The sequence below is a fragment of the Seriola lalandi genome, unplaced genomic scaffold (assembly GCF_002814215.2).
Source record: "Seriola lalandi dorsalis isolate HSWRI2012SDOR001 ecotype SW California unplaced genomic scaffold, Sedor1 jcf7180002054748, whole genome shotgun sequence".
Classification (NCBI taxonomy): Eukaryota; Metazoa; Chordata; class Actinopteri; order Carangiformes; family Carangidae; genus Seriola; species Seriola lalandi.
Window position 1 is genome coordinate 5,340,534 of NW_019525301.1, and position 20,253 is coordinate 5,360,786.

General features: G+C 41.2%; 2 protein-coding genes across 6 annotated transcripts; both read left to right on the top strand.

Moving 5' to 3' along the window:
* Positions 1–595: 595 nt before the first annotated feature.
* On the top strand, positions 596–9,890 carry zc3h11a (zinc finger CCCH-type containing 11A). Of its 5 annotated transcripts, none has more exons than XM_023424715.2 (17): positions 596–699; positions 2,305–2,376; positions 3,107–3,254; positions 3,364–3,483; positions 4,135–4,258; positions 4,358–4,540; positions 4,640–4,705; positions 4,835–5,008; positions 5,282–5,359; positions 5,471–5,563; positions 5,702–5,764; positions 5,860–6,402; positions 6,530–6,576; positions 6,660–7,206; positions 7,544–7,716; positions 8,005–8,207; positions 8,648–9,890. In XM_023424715.2, the coding sequence occupies exons 3-17, from the start codon at positions 3,201–3,203 to the stop codon at positions 8,865–8,867; spliced, it is 2,688 nt and encodes an 895-aa protein (XP_023280483.1). In that variant the 5' UTR covers positions 596–699; positions 2,305–2,376; positions 3,107–3,200; the 3' UTR covers positions 8,868–9,890. The 5 variants fall into 5 exon arrangements, with proteins under 5 accessions (XP_023280483.1, XP_023280482.1, XP_087035006.1 ...); XM_023424714.2 differs by having other exon boundaries at positions 610–1,116; XM_087178880.1 differs by having other exon boundaries at positions 610–2,376.
* Positions 9,891–14,754: 4,864 nt separating this feature from the next.
* LOC111668611 (uncharacterized) lies at positions 14,755–18,028 on the top strand. The gene is made up of 2 exons (XM_023424690.2): positions 14,755–14,976; positions 17,102–18,028. Exons 1-2 carry the CDS (start codon positions 14,790–14,792, stop codon positions 17,893–17,895), a joined length of 981 nt encoding a protein of 326 aa, XP_023280458.1. The 5' UTR covers positions 14,755–14,789; the 3' UTR covers positions 17,896–18,028.
* The last annotated feature ends 2,225 nt before the right edge of the window (positions 18,029–20,253 follow it).

The window sequence follows — 20,253 nt, forward strand, 5'->3', positions numbered from 1 at the left end:
GACATGACTTGGCACAATCTAGGTCATACTTTTTGAATTTTAATTGACAGATTATACAAATAAATTCAACTATTGAGGCTTACGTATGAATAAACTACACATCCATTTCACAGCATAATTATGAAATGTGGCATTCAGGCATATCATTCACAAAAAATAGAGCTCACGCTGCTGCCTTTCTGAATATTATTTATGAAGGGGTTTAAGGCAACCGTCTAGCTCTCATAGTTCATAGTTTGTTTACTGAATTGAACCAACAAACACTAACAACACAACAAAAACAGTAGTATTCATAAACTCTTGCACCCAGCCTCTCACTTTTGTGAACGTATAAGTTGTATCAACCACATGTACTTAAAGTAACCTATTAAAAGTAAAGGTGCTCATCAAGCAGAAACAGGACGCCAATAATATGTAAGTATCATTTTGTAGTTGTTCGAGGTAAATTTAAAAAGTACAATATTAAATCTGAATTGTAGCATCGTTGAGCATGTCATCATGGGGCCTCCCTGTTTTAGGCACGGTAGAGTATTTGAATTTACAATTTTCCCAGTCGACCGGAACGCAGCACACCCTCGTTCTTTTTATCCTGCGGCCGCCATTTTGCTTTAGTCTGAGTCCGGCTGCAGCAGACAACGAAGAGGGACGGGGTTTTTCCTACATTACACAACTTTTATAATCTTTTAAAACCTGAAACTGGTAATTAACACCACATACTTTGCTTACATAACACATTTAGCTGTTACACTGTAGTGTTATAATATAAAAGTATAAATAAACAGCCGTGTTAACATTGAGCTAACGCTAACGATAAGGTCGCGAGAAATTGGTGGTTCAAGCAGGCCTCTGTTCTTTTAGCATAAGCTAAAATAACCTGAAACTGTACGAGCATAGTATGATAATAAAACGTCATATATAGTGTTACAGCTTTCGGATAACAGAAACAAAATAGCCAGCCTAACTGAAAATCCAAAGTCACTTTATCGCTCAACATTATTTAGCTAATATTTAGCTAATGTTTGCCGAGTATTAGCTTTCCATCACTGCTGGCAGTCGCTCGTAGGTCGTCCCAGCTAGCTTTGGGCTACTTTTTTTTTTTTTATATATAAATCAACAGTAAGTATATGATTGTTTTCTTGACTGTCTTGGTTTTTAATCCTTGACCATCCGTATCTTGAACCGACACAGATATTGTAACTTGTATTGTTTGGACGTTACGAATCGTCTATTGTAGTTTGCTGTCTGATATATTTTACCCGAAACATACGGTAATATTATCTACAATAGAGGTTGTGGCCCCAGGAAAGTAAACTATTTGTTTTACTTGTAATGAGTTTGTGAGTCATTGTTTTTCTTTTTATTTCAGTGTAAGTCTATTTTCTAACTTTAGAGTGATTTTCCCTGTTACTTAAGATGGACGGCAGACTTGGTCCTCAAGCTGATCGTCATTGTCGAGCAAGGGCCTCTGTGTTTGGAGTAAATGAACAACCCAACCGGCGTGAAGTCCGGAAAAATGCAAATTTAGTTGTTCTTTTTCCTGGATTAGATACGTGAAACGGATAAACATGCGTTGATAATGAAGCCTAGTGACAGTGAGTCCAGCCACTGACATGAATCCCTACCATAACCAAAGTCCAGTTTGCCCTGGAGTCAGTATTGGAAGCATATTTGTGTCGTGATGCTGTACCTCTGTGTGGAATGTCCAATTGTCTCATTTGTACTTGTGCACAAATGTCTGTGTCTTAATAACCCCCTTTTCAGTTCCCTGGGCAGTGTTTTTGATTGGTTTGTAGGTTTAAAATCATCCTCTTGGCCCTTTGTGGGGATCCCTGGATATGGATAGCCCCCCCATGAGAATACATTGGCAGAAGATTTTTTTTTTCTCTTCAGCATTGGTAATCAACAGCTCAAAATCTTTGGAAGCTTGAGTTTCCTGCCCATTTTTTCTACTGCCATCACCCTAGTGTCACCAAGTGTGTAAAATACCACCAAGCCCAAGAAGAAGCTGAGGATTTTTTCCCCACCCACCCACAATTCTCCTCTTTTTGCCACATCAGTTTAAGCATTTTTGGATCTATTTTTTCTTTTCTGGCTTTTTATGTTCCCCTGTTTATTTCTTTCATTAGTTACATCAGTTAATAAAAAAAATCCCCAAAGGACTTTATTGCACCCACCATCAGTTGTATTTAGCTGTCTGGCGGAGATAAAGATGTCTCAGAGAAGGAGAATGTCGTAGGAAGACAAGTGTCTCTGGGCGACCCACCCCCCTTTTCCTCTTATCTCACGGATCAAGTGTTCCTTCAGGACTCCATACCACCAAGGAGACACCCTACCAGCACTGCTCTCCAGAGGGAGACAACTTCTCAGCCACCTCAGGTAAAGGTGGCACCAAACTAAACACTGCATAACAGCCTGGAAGCACAGACTAAATTTCTAGTGTATTTAGTTCAAAGAAAAACCATCACTGATTCATCAATGGGTGGCATAATTATTTGTATTACACATTTTCTTGTTTTATTTCTTTGTTTACATTTCATTCCAAACATTGTTTCTCATTCACTGGCCATTTCTCAGTTGAGTCTTATGTAGTCAAATCATCCTGTATCAAAGTTTTTCTACAGCATATCTAAAGCATATTATTGTAAAGCTGCACTGGTGCTGTGTGTGAACAAACAAATACACCTTATGTCACATTGAGTACATGGACATTTGTCCACAGCATCATGGTTGACTAGCGTTTAAATTTAAACAAGATCAGTTTCACCCGAAGTACACTGCTGCCTTAAAATTAAAGCACTCCCTATTGTTTAATCATTGTTTATATATGAGACTTTTGCACTGATGATTGTATTCAAAGCACAGAAATATCTCATTCTTTTTATTAGATTACTACAAGACACATTAATAAAACCAGCAGGTTCTCTTATCCTTATGTAAAATGATACAGTTTGTACTTAATTTGAGTGTTAATCCCAAATGTTCGAGCAGGAGCATGTTGTCATATCAGCCTCTTCTGCTAATAGCTGTATGTCTGCAGACATGTTCATAGTGAACTTATAAAACGCAGTTTCTCTTTCTGATGTGTTGCTCTGCTCTGTGTTGTCAGGGAGAGTCCTGTTGATCCTGAAGAGAACCATCTGCTGGGTTTAAAGTTCATAGCCTCATCACCCCCGCCACTCAAGACGCCTACCAGCATTACCATGACCAACCATGGAGACGACTGCTATTTCTTTTACTATTCCACGTGCACTAAAGTAAGAAAAGTCCGAGCACAAAGCTCACACATTCATGTATAATGTTACTGGATGGAAAGTGACTGGTGACCTGAAGGAAGAGTATTAATGGTTTTCATTTATCCTGCAGGGAGACAGCTGCCCATTCAGACACTGTGAGGCAGCCATGGGCAATGAAACAGTCTGCAACCTGTGGCAGGAAGGACGCTGCTTTCGAACCATTTGCAAGTTTCGCCACATGGAGATCACAGTAAGCAGAAGTTAAACATTAGTTTTAAACTGCACGAAGCTCAGAAACCTCCTTCAGGCTGTGTGTGTATTGAATGGCCATTATCAAAGGGTAGAAAAAGTCCCCCTGTAAACCTGGTCCTGAAGCTCCACTCCTGCCTCTGGAGCTGTCGGGAGGAACACTTAACATACTGTAAAGGCACAGTATGCACAATAAGCCTGTCAGTACACATTACAGTTCATAAGAGACTTACATTATGTTAACTTAAAAGCAGACTTTAAACACGTGGAGATTAGATAGATATTGTTCGTAAGCTTCATCTGTGATTCGGAGTACAGTATAATCATCTCAAGCTCCTTTTGTTTAGATAATAACTCTATCATTTCAGTGAAAAGTCAGGACTACCATGTGTTTAGGCCACAGTCTTCACTCTGTTCAGTCATGATACCGTGTTTTGCTAATAAACATGATCAATGTGCAAGAGTGAAAATAGAAATTTAGATTGTGAAAAATACTGAGAATTTAATTTTTTTGGCCCTCCTTTGAATTCAGTTGTGCTGGTGCCTGCATGTATTAGGGGAAATATTATGGACATAAATGTGATTGATGTGTGATCAGCCCATCTCCACCATGCATGATTTTACATTTTGTTTATCATTTGCATCAAAACAGAAAAACCGAAAGGAGATTCCTTGTTACTGGGAGAACAAGCCGGCGGGCTGCCAAAAGCCACACTGTGCCTTCCTCCATGAAAAGGCCCGTTACATCGATGGCATCTTCTTCCCCCCTGATAAAGGTGAGTGGGCTTCCTTCACACAAAACATTAAAAATGTAGAGTTTAAGACCATTTTCTTCCACCCGTGAAAGGCTGTAACGATAATCGTAATTTTTCCAGGTCTGACCAAGAGCGAGGACCAGCCACTTGAGGAGCCCACCCCCCCACCAGCTGCCCCTCTCCCCACTGCAGCTAATCCTCAGCTCAGAGGAGTCATTAAGACAGAGACCCAGGAGCCAGTACCAAGCCCCACCCACCCACCAGTGGTGATCAATCCAGCAGATGATGATGAGGATGAAGATGGTAGCTGGACTGTCTCTCTTTTCATAGTTTGAAGATTTTTACCTCAGATTGACAGATTTTTCCCTGTGGTCTTTACCACTTTTGTCTTTCTGTGTCCAGACCAGTTCTCAGAGGAGGGAGAGGATGGCAAGGTTGGCCCTTCTCCTAGAAAGCTGCCTAAATTAGGTGAGACTGGAGACAGACACAAAAACACAATTTGTCATAATTTATGGCCAAAGCTGTAATATTCCAAATTCTGGGCGACCTTTATGGATCGACTGTGTTGTTTGATGGGATGTTAATGTTGTGTGGCAGATAATTCACTGAATTTCGGAGTGAGCACCCTGGAGGAGATCCGGCTGAGGAAGGCCCTGAAGGCCAGCATGAAGAGAGCTGGTTACCCCATCCAGAGTGCTGACACCTCGGCCAATGGAGAAAAAGAAAACATCCAGTCCCTTTTCCGGCCAGCCCCCTATGAGGCCAGAGAGGGTAAAAAAATCAAGAACTTCTGAGGGGTGGAATTTAGATAAATTGGACATAATAATTGGCACTGAAATGTCTCGCTCACGGTGGTTTGCTCTGACGAAACATCAAGATATCTGGGCTGTATTTTCCCCGCCTGAAAACAGAAAATGAATGTTAATGTCAAACTGATTAAAAAAAATTCAAGTACGGATACTAACCATTGTTTTCACTCCTAAGAGAGCAGTAAAATTATCATTGTCCTGTTCTAACCCGTATGTGGTTCGTGTTTTAACCCAGGCTCACTTGTCTTTGAAGAAACTGGGAGACCAAGAGGCAGTGTGGCTGAAAGGCTCGGGAGGAAGATGCCCGTCACTGGTAAATTTGCACTACTGTTACACCTCAACGTTACTTAAAATATTTTGAGCTTATCAACAGATTCCAGCTGCCACTGCTAGTGTTAAAGATGGTGACTTATTATCGCTGCAGATGAAAAAAGTGGAGAAGGTGTCATGCTGAAAAGGAGCCTGGCTGAGCGTCTGGGTAGAGTTGTGGATGAGGAAGAGCCCCCCTGTCAGAAAAGTGAGTACTGTGAAATATCAAAACCATTCAGAGGAATTCACTGTGCATTACCTGCAGCCCTGTACTGTACTTGTGTATTACTCATTACTAGAATGAAATTTTTTATATTTTAACTGTTTCTCTCTTCTGCTTTTTAAGCTTTGAAACCTGTTAAGGATAGACTTGGATTGCCTGCTGCCCTAGTTGCTCCCACTAACCCAGGTAAGAAGTCTGAAGAACATGAATGGTTACCTTGACTTTGTCTGGAAAAGAATAATCATGCACATTGAGTAAAACTTACCCAACTTTCCCAACAGCTGAGAGCAACATGGAGTCAAAGAAAGCAGCAGAGCAGATCCACATCAAAACACTGGAGGAGATCAGACAGGAGAAGGCAGCAAAGTCTCAGTCCCGAAGCCAGAACGATGGCCCTTCAGAGGTGCATCCAGAAAGCACCAAAACCATCACTACCAAAGCCACAAGGGGTGTTAAGCGAGCCATCAAAGTCAGAGATGACTCGGTTGGCCACGTCAAAACATTCTCTGAGATCCTTCGAGCCAAGAAGAAAAGGGAGGAGGAGCATCAGCAGAAGCAGAAGCCCAGCCCTAAGAAGGCACAGCACTCTGTCGAGAAAGCTACAGACAAGAGCCAAGCAGAGCCAAACACAGCGGGACCTGATTCTGAGGCCACTAATGCAGGGGAGGTTAGAGTAAAGACCCTGGAGGAGATCCGTAGGGAGAAGGCAGCACGGATACAGGTTCAACAGGACCCGGAGTCTGAAAACAAGAAGAGCTCCGATACTGAGGAGAATGGTGCTAAGAAGCCCCGCCTACTGCGCATCAACAAGTTGGCTTTCCAAAGTAAGACAGCAGCATTATTGATGCACTTCCTGTGTTTTAACACAGCAGAGTTGTTGTTAGGTCAACTGTAAATGTCCTAATCCTCATTTTCGATCCATGTAGAGTTTAAAACATGAGTTTCTGTCAGCAGGTAACGTCACGACAGAGAAGAAAACTCAACCTGCTGCTCCCGGGGTAAGACACTGCAGTATTAGCTGCTGTTGGTTGTTCTCCTGTTGACAGTACATCATGGTAACTTTATGTCTGTGTCTGTCTAGACTGGCCCAGCCACTAATAACAACGTCAAGGTCAAGACCTTCGAGGAAATCATGCGTGAGAAACGCCTTCGCAAACAGGAAATGGAGGAGCAGGATAAAACCTCCGCTGAAGCAGAGCCGCCTCAGAGGGGGGTCATGAAGAGGAAGGCTCCTGCTAAAGACGGTTTCACATCATCAGGCTCTTCATCACCTTCCTCCACCACTCCGACCCCTGACACTACCCCTTCCACCCAAAAGCTCCCTCTTCATAAACTGGTAAAATCCAAGGCTGCGTCACTTCTGAACAACGCTGCTCCTGCTGGTACAACAGTTGCTGCTGTTCCAGCTGTGACCTCAGTACCTGTGAAGCAGAGCTCTTCTCCACAGGGAGGTGAGACTGAGTCCAACTCACAGAGCCCCAGCAGCTCCAGGGAGGCCTCTGACAAAACCACAAGAAACTCTGCACTGTCACCAGCCAAGCAGTCCAGAGCAGCTCCTCAGGGTTCCACCGCAGATAAAACACTGAACAATCGGAAGAAGTCCCCAGAACACACTACAGACACCAAAGGTACCCCCCCCCCCTAATGCTGTCATACAGTCTCATTCTGAAACTCACATTAGGTAGTCAGGTCAGCAGGGAATACTTCAGACTCGATTCATACCGTACCAGTATGTGGACATGCCCTTGAGTGACTTTGTTATTATCGGCGTCATGCAGCTGGCTGTCAGGTACATTAGAAACCTAGCTTTAATTTTTTGGGCTATGGGATTAATAAATACCTGTAGCTGCATATCTATGATTCAAACAGGGTTTCTTTGAAAGTGTGTATCAAGTCCTTAGCATGGAAAACATCAAGTGCTCATTCTTTTCATTCCAGAGCCTCAAAACTTTGCTTCCTTTACAGTGAGGCCCAAACTGAATGTGAAGCCATCTGTCATGAAGCCTGCGGTTCAGGTGAAACCAGGTCAGAAGAGGAGGGGGGCGGAGCGATCTGCCGTGGCTGCTGTGAAACCTCTGAACAGCTCCTCCACAGACCGGGAGGAGCAACTGCAGGAGAGAGTGTGCAGAGACGGACAGGTAGGCCGGACACACTGGTGGTGGCCTTCACTCCTTTGTGTATGTTGCATGTATCATCACATTTTATTTATACATTTCATATTGATATTTTGTGTTAAATAATTTAATACACTCTTCACTCTGTTTGTACTCCTGTGTTTTTACCCTGCTCTCTGATGTCTCTGGTCCCTTTTTATAATCTACCTGCAGTTAATTATCTTATCCTAGATACAAAGAAAAGAACAGCAAAGCATGATGGGGAATCTGAACAGTCTAGTGCTGTTAATAATCAGTGGCTTTTGTTGTCAGGTGTTCCTGTCCTCCAGTGCAGAGGCTCAGCTGAGCTCTGCTGTTCCCCACAGTCCCAGCCCCCTGCTGGACTCAGGCACCAGCTCCAGTCCACTGAGAGAGGAGCTTCAGACTGTCCCCGTCTTCAAACAGAGTTTGAGCCAGGAACCCAACCCGTCCATCATTGCTGCCACTTCCAGAGAGGCCTGTGCAGTCCCCCAAAGGTGAAGGTCCACAGAGAGTTTATAACATGAACACTGACTTTACTTCTGGCAAACTTAAAACATTTTAATTGTGTTATATATATTTATTTATTTATTTATATATATATATATATATATATATATATATATATATATATATAATTCTGTGGAGAAAAAAAACAGGATATCACAAAAATATCGTATTGTTTGGTAGACTACAGTGTAAACTTAAATTTTGTGAGGAGGGTGAATTTGAGTCCAAATATCGTTTCTTAAACAGAATGTACTGATGTAGGTCATTGTTTAATGGTTTCATAAGACTTCAGAAACGTACAAGAACTTCATCTCTCATTAGTCCATTAATATTGTATTTGTTGTGTTTTCACAACGATTTAAATTCTATAAATACTCTTAACTTTGTCCATCACTAAGTAAATAACAAGCCTCTTTGTTTGTGTCAGCCCCGTCCTGAAGAGCCCCACCCAGCCAAAGGCACGGAGGCAGAGTACAGGCGTGTCCCGCACCATCTCCAGCTCCAGTGCTGCTGCTTCCACCTCAGCTGTGGACGACTTCGAGGAGCTGATGAATGAGTTCACCGATGACCATTTGGAGGAGGATGTGGACCCTGGCATCGGAGAGGACGACCTGCTGCAGGAACTATCAGAGATGATTGACAGCTGAGGCCTCCATCGAGCACAATCAAAACCCTGCCCCGTTTCTCACCCACAACCTTGTCCTGTGATTGTGTATTTAGGAGAAGTGAAGACCATCATCCAGTACTTAACATGGAGTGTTTCAAAGACATTTCTTCTTTAAAGTTGAACTTGTTTTAAGCTTTTTGTTCTTTCTCTCATAGACAATCCTTTTTCATTTTCCTGCCCATATGATCATCTTATGGCCCCGGGGTTATTCTGCAGGGCTTTGATTTTCTTCATCATGTCTGTGCTTCATCAGTTTCCAAAATGTCCACACCCTGAGAAAAAATGAAAAAGGCTCTCTGTCCGGTCAAGAGTTCCTGGATAATGTTAAATGCTGGGAATGATGAAAGCCTCATTTTAGAGAGAAGTTGTATTTGTATACTGAGTATGCAAAGGGAATAGCAAGCTGAATATAGAAATAATGAATACTGCTGCACTCAACAGTAGCCTGCCTCCAATACTTGTGTTCTGGTTTTTAAATTCACGAGTGAAGGAGCAGAGTTCCCAGATTATGTAATTTAAATGTTTTACTTTAATGATGGAAAATTCCAAAATCCATCCATCACGTTAATGTGAGGATCATCTTCTCCATCAGGGACATGTGGTTCATAGAGTTTAAACTCAGATCTTCAGAGTGCACCTTCTGCCTGTGACTGTCCCACCCTGAGTCGTTTTTATAATGTTTGACTGAAATGTGTATTTTTTAACCAGTTCTTTTATTCAGTGGACAAACTTTAAGACACCTAGTCTGGGACAAATGTTACATCACTCTCTGGTCTTTGTTAATGAACACCTCAGGGACTGTTTCTGATATTTGTACTACAATTATCAACACTGTATTCATTTCAACAATGCTGTCTTTGGTTGTTTCTTTTTGTGTATGTTCACATCAATGTGGTGAGAAAAAGTTGTTTTTTCATCTTACTGTGTTTGCTCTGTCCTAACCTTTTCCCTGTTTCAAGACGCTTGTACAAAATGCTGTGTAAATAAAAAATGCTTTTAATGACCTGCTGGATCAGTCTTTGACTGATAATTTAAAAAATGTCTTCAACATTAGGCACCTACATACAATAAATTAGTAAGTGGTAGTTTCTGTTTCAACAGCTTTTAATGAACATCACACTTTGTTTTTCTTTATTCAGTGCAAAAAAGACAGTGATATGAAGGTATGTTAATAAAATGAAATTTAAATGGGATTTTAACATGGTACAAATCCAGTGGACAGCATATACAGTTTATTCAAACAACCTTTAACAGCTCAAACTACAGAATCCAGAATGAACATAAAGTTTAATCAACACCTAAAACAGTTCCAACTAAAATTGAGAGTTCTAACATTCATGAATCAGGAATTATTGCAGGACTGTTGGATTTGACTGCTTTAGTCTTAAGCAAGACAAAGCAGCCATTCAATGTACTTCACAGGATTAAAAACATTCAGTACAGGCAAGCAAAAGAATTAACTAGTACCGTTTAAATCAAGTGAAAATAAAAAGATAAACTGAATACTCCCATATTTAGATGCACAATTAAAACAATTTGAAAGACAATTAAAATGAAGCTTATTTTAAAGCTAAACTACAAGATTTTATCTTTAAGAGTTTTTCTTACTGGGGGGTGTAGGCTGTGTAAAATAAAGTTATTTAGCTTTGACTTTAAGGTGGTTAGAGTCGGGCTTGTCTAATATCTACTGGGGTTATTCCAGGGGTGAATTCCAGACAGCAGGCCTAGTTAAATTTTCTAATCCTGAGTTTAGGAAAACTTCTAAGTTTGTTGTTCCAGAAAATAGTAGTTACTGGATGTAACTCTTTACCCTTGAGGCTCTGCTTCAGCACCCTGGATCAGATCTTTGGACCCACTGTCTAATCAGGAGGTAGCAACCCCCCACTGCTCTCCCCTATAAAACCCACTGCTTGTCTCCCTTGGGAATTCAGCAATTTACCCCAAAAAGGGAATCAGCTGTGTCTGCAGCTAGAGGGCTATGCACAAACTCATAGAACTGGAGTTACATCCACATACATACTCCACCCTCTAATGAGTTAACACTAAAGGCGAAGGCCATTAGGGATTGAAGTTCTCCCAGCCGTGACTCCTAAAGGGCAGCAACTGACTGGATGAGAGAAAAAAAACCTCCTGGTGGTTGTCTGCCTCCTCCACTCAGACTAGTTTCAGGTTACCTCCCTGTTTATCCACAATCATAGAAAATATCAACCATTTGTGTGAAATTTTGGCATAATTTTTGTGAAGTCTTGAGTTATGGCTTAAAAAATGTTTTCTGAGGTCACACTAACCTTGACCTTTGACCCACCAAAGTCTAATCAGTTCATCCTTGAGACAGTGAATGTTTGTGCCAAATTTGAAGAAGTTCTGTCAAGGCGTTACAGAGATATTGTGTCCATGAGAATGAGCAGGACAGAAAACCTGAAAACAATATGTCTGCTGCTGTGTCACCAGCCTGGAGGAAGAAAAACCAGGCCAAGTCCCAAAGCTCAGGTACCACTCACCTAAAGATCCTAAAGACACATACCTGCATTATGGGAGCACTATGGTCTCATAGGCCCTGCTGACTGCATCTCAAACACTGAGAAGACTGTGAAGCTCCTTGCTATAGCAAACACACAGCTGACTGGTATTCCTTGGCTTATCCACAGAGCAGTAGAGCACCCACACGGGGCGGGAAACTTGAAGGAGGAAATGAAGACCTTGGTCTTAAAGGAAGAGTTATGTTGCACTCCTCTAAGGCCCTTGACCAGTGGATGGCTCCTAGCCATGAACCAACAACAACCACCGTGGCCAGTCGTAACTGCTGCCATGAACATCCCCAAGGATGTGGTGCAACCTTGCTCCCGCAGAAGCTCGAGTTCCCTGCTCTCTCATCACTTACCAAACACATGTCAGTATGTCCCCTAAGCCCTGGATGTGGAGGGCTCATATGCTGATGGTCCCCAGCATATGATGGGCTCTCAACAAGCAGAGGTGGCAAGCTCTGTCAGGACCTTGTGCCCCCCCCGCCTGTTAGCCACCACTGTGGTGGTTTCCAACCTCACCATCACATGATGCAACACTGATGCACCACTCTCAGATAGACAGACAGATTGGTTCCAGCCACGTACCATCGATCACAGCCCTTTCCAGGTGTTTTAACTCATGACACCTGGTTAAGCAGATAGAGAGTTGTTTTACAGTTCTGGTAAATTAATTCGTTTTTTGTAACCTTTTTTTTTATTTATTTTTTTTTAAATCTTAGTTAAATTATGAGGAAATCTGAAATGAATTTGCTGTGTTTCTCCCCAGGAGCTGGGTGGTCACAGTGGCTATATATATATAATATATAGAGGACTATACAGTGTGTAACATGAAAAATCACTTTACTCTGTGCTGTTTTTCTTTCTTTTAGCATGAGTGCAATGCATGATGGTCTATATTGCTTGGTCAGTGACCATCTGTTGTACACTACGTTTCACTACTCACCATACAGTGAACTATACAGGGTGTAGAGAGTGATTTCAGACACTTATAGTGAGTTTTGTTTTCAACCTTCCCCTGTGCATTCGACCACAGTGAGTGGGAGGATTTACATTTTATGCATATGATTAATTAAATGAATACATTTATGATGAAGGTGTTTCTGAGATACTGAATTCATTGAAATGGGAAGTTCGTCATCATACATCATATATCCATAGAGGCAGTCTGCACAGGTAGCAGCTCATCCTCCACCTGCCCAGGAAGGAGGGTAGACACATCTCTCTTGTGGCCCTTTCTTTTACAGTATTCTCAAGTGTATGGTTCTCAATAAAACAGAGAGAAAGTGTTGCTCCAGCAGGGGCACCGCTTTACAATAAGACTACCCTTATGAAGGATTTATAAATGGTTTATAATTAGTTTATCAATTGAGTTGTTAACACTATTAATCATAAATAAACAATTATAAATAAGTTACAACACAGTTTTCACACATTGATGTAGGCTCACTATTTGGCAAGATCAAGTTAATGCTTACTACTCAGTAATCTTACTAATGAGTAACTACCATTTATAACTGGTAGAAGGAGTGTAAAACACATCACCATTCATTAATGAATGACCAGTTATAAATATTTGTAACTCATTAAGAAATGATGATGTGTTTTAGTCGTTTACCAGTTATAAATGTTTATAAGTGATAAATAAATGGTTGTAAAAATGAGAAGAAGAAACATAAAAATGATGGATGGAAAATCACAGAGATGTGAACAGTGGGAGAAAGAATGGGTGAACAGTTCACCAGGTAAACGAAGGTCACCACCTGTGTTCTAGCTGGAATGCTAAAGTGCTAAAGAAGAGCGCAACCAGCAGAAAGCATCTCCATGTTAATGTGCACTGAGCAGAACAATGTGATCAACAGCTGTGATTAGAATGAGTACGGCTACTGAGAGCATGTCAAGGTAAACAACACTTCCTTTCTGAGCATTAAGATGCTGACGCTGGTTCATTGATAGTAACTGAACAAACGTGATGAAGCAGCAGCTACAAATGCTGATGATGGAGAAAACAAAGAAAGCTCAGTAACTAATGAGATATGAGGCTGAACAGTACAGAGACATGTGGGCTCACTATTTGGTAAGTAACAGGTCACATTTATCCTTTTTATCAAATGTGTTATAACACATATAAATGATTTATAAAGTGTTAACAAGCTTATTAATAAGATATATATGTTATAAACCATTCATAAATCCTTTATAAGGGGAGTCTGATTGTAAAGTGGTACCATAGATTTAATTTCATGTGTCAACAGACTGATGTGAACGTGTGTCTGGCCTGGAAATGCTTTAGAACAACATGTTTCTGTGAGTAAACTGTGTGTAGAGGTAAAAGTCTGACATATTGAAGGTAGCAAGTTCATATACAAAGGTACAAATATACACATAGACAATAAAATAATAAAAGAAAAGACAATGACAAACCAAAGAAAATCACATTTTACATGTTACAAAGCCAGAGTTTGTGTTATATGCAGCATATTATATTCATTCAACAGTTTTAAGGTCTTCTGAGCTTTTTGGTTTTTAACATCAGAACATCATCAAGGGAGAGCAGGGAAGTTGGCTTGGTTCTTCATACATTTTTTCATATGAATATGGAATTTTCCAAAAAAAAAAAAAAAACAGATGGGAAATACTCTCTTTTTCTAGACCACAGAAATCACAGTTGTAATCAATATCCAGTTTGAATCTTTCTGACACGTGTTAAACCAGATAAATTCTATGTCATATCTTGAAAACACCTCTTTACATTAATTATTGATACAGTATTTATTACAAATTATCCATGCTTTTTCCACTGTATACCACTAAATAGGTAAGACCAAACACATTGAGATGATGGGACAGTAACATAACTAAGAGTAATCCCAATACTTAGAGCACTTAGCTTTCAGGATATTAGTTTAACCAATATAAATACTTTCCACCCAGTTTTCAAAATTAAAAGGTAGCTTTACAGCCACTATCAAGCCATGTGTGACAGAAAACACATTATTATTATTATTATTATTTTTATATTGGATCTTTATTGTTCCATATGAGATAGGCTATCTGTGTTTTTAAGCTAGTAAACTGCTAGTAACCAAGCTGTCAGTGCTTGTTGATGAAAAGCTCTCTGACGCTACAGGAAGTAGACTGTGTCTGAGCTGACGTCATCTTTGTATTCTCCGCCCCTGCAGTCAGCAGCAGGTCACGTTGACCATCAGGTCAGATCACACCAGCTGGTAAAACAACCCACCTCTGTGACTCTGCGGTGCAGTGTAGTCTCCCGCCCAGCAGGTGGCGTCCCTGTGAGACTGACGGGACGCGGACGCCGGCGTCCTTGTGTTTCCAGGTTAGTGGATGTAAACAGGAGGACGTTCCCCTGTGGAGACAACATGAGCAGACTCGAGCTGCTGAACGTGTTTCTCAACGACAGGCTGACGGCGGCCGCTGAGGAGATTTTCCGCGCCGTGAAAGACGCGGTGGTGGAGTACCAGAGTGAGATCCTACGCTCCAAGCAGGAGAACGAGCGGCTCAAGCGGCTCCTCAACGTAGCCGTGCAGCGTCTGCTGCTGCAGCCAGGTGAGGACCGAGCTGCCACATCCCATTCTAATGTGTATATATATATATATATGTGTGAGTGTGTGTGTATATCACATTTATTATCACATTTAAATGGAGCTTTGGTCCTGGTGCAGTTAGTGTTGTGTAAGTGACACTCAGCCAGTATCACATATTACACATCATTTCTTCTGAAAGCTGACATCACAGCAGTAAAGCAACACAGCGTCAAAGAGACAACTATTAGAAGGGAATTACTAATTATAATAATTATTATGATAAAGATAAAATGAAATGTATATAATGGATCCAGTGGTTCCTCTGATGGTCACATATGGATGAAAATGTTTAGGGCCCAGTTGTGATTCAGTGTAATTAATTTTTGTCCATGTAATTAATGGTGTTGTGAAATTAGAAGCAAATTACAAATAAATTCTTCCAACATTATATATAGAATTATTATATATATATCAATCATGTCAAATATCAGTGTTATGTCAATGTTGTGATATTTATTTTGTTCAATCACCCCATACTTGATAGTACAGATTTTAAGTGAGTGAGGTCAGATTTGAATTAGGTTCTGAATATAATATTTGGGAAACAGAACAAATATATTAACAGGTTAGAAATGCTTCTTATGAATAAATATGCAAATATCTTGCCATAGTCTGTAGGAATAGAGACTTACTGAGGCTGGGCTTCAAATAAGCAACATTTAGATTTTGGGAATCCAATTGAATTTAGACATTATTTTCTTATATTTCTGATATTATGATCAATTAAATATTTCTTTCCAACATAAACTGACAAATACACTCACATCATGTGATCTTATCACATGATGATGCTCTGTTAGTGATGGAGACCAACACATTTTAATGGAGTTTTAACACAACATGTTTCCTTCCTGTCATTCATCTCTCATAAACTAAAAAGAAAAGAGCAGCTGAATCATGTAAAAGCACAAATAGAAAAATAAAAAAAACACAAATACAAAGTAAAGTTGTTTCACCTGAGGAAAAAGAATCAGGTAGTTGGTGGAAACTGAACATTTTTGGTCTGGCGGAGTGATGTCAAAACAAAAACAGTTGTAACGGGTTGAAATGGGTTCTTCCCTGGTTCAGGACTCATCCCTGAACCAGGACTCATCCCTGAACCAGGACTCATCCCTGAACCAGGCTCATGGCAGATCGGTTCAGTACTTTGTGTGTAATCCTAATGACAAACAAACAGAGGAGTGGAAACATGGACTCCTAATTATAGTTTGGTAAAGACTTCCACCCACTGTCAGAATGACATGACTTTAATCATACAACGTCAACACATCTGAGAGGTTCACACAGTAGAGATGCCCTGATCATATTTTTATATCAATTGATATCAATACCAATCATCAGTGAGTAAGATGAGACAGAGATACTGATCATTGTTTTGTGTTTTGTAGCAGCAAGTATCCTACAGTAATAACAACTGAATTACACAATGTAATAATTAATAATTTTACATAACACAATTATTAACAGACTGGCAAAAAATATTAAGCCTATTCCATAGGATAAACAGTGCAAATAGTCTAATAAATAAAAGGCAATATGTCTCAGAACAGAGACTCAGTTTCATTATGCAAACTGAAGAATAATGGGATTTTATGGCGTCATGCATTGCCGGTGGTGTGTGTTCTATCAGTCTCACACTTTGTAAAAGTTCCACACGGCCGACATGTGGCCTGTGAACAAGGTGGGAGGCGGGGCTACACCACAGAGCACACAGAGTAACCCTAACCCACCTGAGTATTAACCACAGGTGATCTGTTCTAAGGTGGTCGTGACTAGAATCATTAATTCACATCTACTGATAACGTATTTCTAATGAAAAAATCATGATCGGTGCCTGATCAATTGGGGCATCCCTATTATACAGAAATCTTGCAGTATAAATATTAATTCATCAAAGGGTGAGGTTGTCTTGTATGTATGATTCCTGGTCAGCAAGGCAAGATTACATCAGCAGATTTTAGCTGAGACAGAGACAGTTTTGTTGATACTGTAAAGAATAAAAAGTATGTAGCAGATCAGGTCGAGACAACCACTGAAGAGACAGTGTTTTCATTGAAAGCATGACTATGATGTTGGTCACCTTTCAGAGCTTCACTCTGTCCAGCCCAGAGAGGATGGCCAGTCCTGTGAGTCTGAGTGGAGAGGCAGTGTGGAGCTGCTACCTCAAGTTAAAGAAGAACCAAAACTCACAAACCTTCAGACTGAGTGTTCACATGAAGGACGAGACTCAGAGGAAGGAAACTGTAGTCATGTGGAGCCAGATCAAAGGTCACATCCTCCACCAGCCAAGACTGTGTGCAGCAGACTGAGCGTCTCCCCACCTCCACTCACGTCCCAGGAGATTAAGGCAGAGAGCGGCAGAGAGGACGACAGCTCAGCATCCTCTCTGTATGTTCATTCACACTGTAGAGCAGCTCACAGTGATTCTGGTGCCAGTCCTGCAAAGACTCACAGGACTCAGAAACCAGACCAGCAGATGAAAGGGCTGATCCGCTCAAACGGAAAACCGAGCGCACACATACTGCAGATCAAGAACGTGAGATCCCTGAAGCCGCCACTGCCTCGCTCCACTCACCCGAGCCAGAGCATCCAGAGGTGGCACAGCTGTAAGGAGTGCGGGAAGGGCTTCAGCTTCGCCTGCCAGCTTGAGGTCCACATGCGCTGGCACACCAAGGAGAAGCCGTACAGCTGCACAGTGTGCAGGAAGAGCTTCACCACTGTCAGCATGCTCAAGAGGCACCACCGCATCCACACCGGGGAGAAGCCCTTCCGCTGCCACGTCTGTGGGAAATGTTTCAACCAGTCAGCTCACCTCAACACCCACTTCAGGCTCCACACCAGAGAGAGGGCCGTCTGGAGCCGAGCGCCACACTGCAAGTGAACGACAGCCTTCAGACTAACAGGAAGTTCATCTGTCAACTGTGAAACGCTTGAGATGTCAGGTTCAGACTGTACAATAATGGTGTTTGATTGTGTGTCTTATTGTTGTGCAATAAAGCGCAGTATATGAGTCATTCTGACCCATTGATTGTGTTCGTGCAACATTTCACTCATCAGTTTCAGAGCGAAGCTGCACTGACATGGTGATGTCACAGCTTTAAGAGTCCACAGGAGCAGACACATGATGAACACAGGGTGGAAGTGGTTTGGAAACACACCCAAAACCGTCGACTCCAGGTGGCCCTGACACACCTGGCTCCTGACGTACAACAACCGACTGCAGACCTTTTTGCACAGCACCTTGTCATAGCAGAAAAAGCATAGGTATAATCAATTAATCAATCAATCAATCAATCAATCAATCAAACTTTATTTGTACAGCACTTTTCACACAACTCAGTGCAGTTCAAAGTTCACAGACTGATGAGTTAAAAAGAAAAGGACAAATCAAATGAGAAAGCTGACAATGAGATTCAATAAAATAGATTTAAAAGCTACAATAACATCAGCAAACAAAAACGAGCATAATAAAATACAGTTTACAACATAGATACAATAGAATAAGTGAATAAAATAAAGTGACTAATGAATTAAAAGCCAGGCTGCAGAGGAACGTTCTGAGTTTACGCTGCTCTCAGGTCAGACTGTTCCATCAGCTCAGAGCAGAAAAGCTAACAGCTGTTTCACCACAGGTTTGAGTCTTGAACTTCAGAACAGTTAACAGACCTGAGGAGCCGTACTGCTTCATGTAGTGCCAGCATGTGAGACATACTGTATCTGCTGGTGCAAGACCATGAAGAGAATTTTAGAATCAATAGCTGACAGGAAACCAGTGTTAGGACTTTAAAACAGGTGTGATGTGTTCTCTGCCTCTGGTCCTGGTCAGGACTCGGGCAGCAGACTCTGAATCAGCTGAAGCTGGTTTGTATTGTTTTTGCGTCGAACAGAAAGGAGAGTATTGCAGTAAAGTCTGCTGGATATGAAATTATGCATCAGTTTTTCTGTGTTACTCAGAGACCAATATCATTAATGATGGCTCTTGCAGTAAGGTGGTCCGATGAGTAATGACAGTGAGCCAGCATCCAGAGCACCAGAGCTGGAACTTCACAACTAAATAGAAAACATCCAAAAAACACACGTAAAACACTTTTTAGGCATTACTCAAGACTTCACAGCAATTATGACAGAATTTCACACAAATTGTTAGGTGGTGGAGGGGATTGTAGTTACTCTTATTCTAATGATCCTCCTTTGTTGCAGACCAGCCTCGACTAAACCACCCTGCAGTTCAGTGTGTGTACAGTACTGAATGAGGGTGATGGGAATTACATGGTTGCACTGAATTATGATAAAGGTATAAATAGTCACAACCAGTGCAACTAAAGTATAGTCATGGAGTCGTCAATCAAGTACTCCTGCACCAATGAGGGCTAATCAAGAATAGATGAAAACACCTATCTGAATGGAGCATAGGTGTGTCAGAAAACAGCTGTACCCAGTTACATTAATGTTAATAATGGCTGTCCTACAATCATGTGTTCAAGTTCCTTTCCCACAGCTTTTTGTCATAGCAGACAAAGTACAGGTACAGCACAGGTGTAATCTACTGGAAAGAAATATAAATGCAACACTTGTTTTTACTTCTCTTTATCATGAGATGATCTATAAACACAAAAGACACACACACACACACACACACACACACACACACACACACACAGTACTTTTCTGATTTATCAGATCAGGCTTGTCAGGTCAGACATAGCAAACATTACAGGAAAGCAGTTCTTTTTGGTAGGGTCACTGTAGATACTGTACAAGCCAATTAACGTACTCTGCATATTAGTTTGTTAGATCAAGTTGGCATTCTGATTGGATTGTTTCTACCACTTCCACTCCACACTGTGTGGTACACACGATGATCATTATAAATCTTCTCAGATAAACTGACCTGTTGTAGCTGGGAAAACACAGGTGATCCAAGCTTCATTAGTGACAGTGAGCCTACATGCACAATACCAGGAGCCTGGGATGAACTAACTAAATGCTGAAACGGTGATAGACCATACACGTTGTTCATCACAGGAGAAACACCAATCACAGTCAACTCCTCCACTGTCAGTCATGTTTGAACCTGTCAGTGTCCTCACCATGGAGACGTTAGATAAAGATGAGGCAGAAGATTCTTCAGCAGAGACCTGATCTGATCTGAGGTCTGTGTTTGAAGGTTTAGAAATAAATAAAGATTCATTTAGGTTGAAATGTTTGCTGTGTTTACCACAACCAGACTTCATCACTG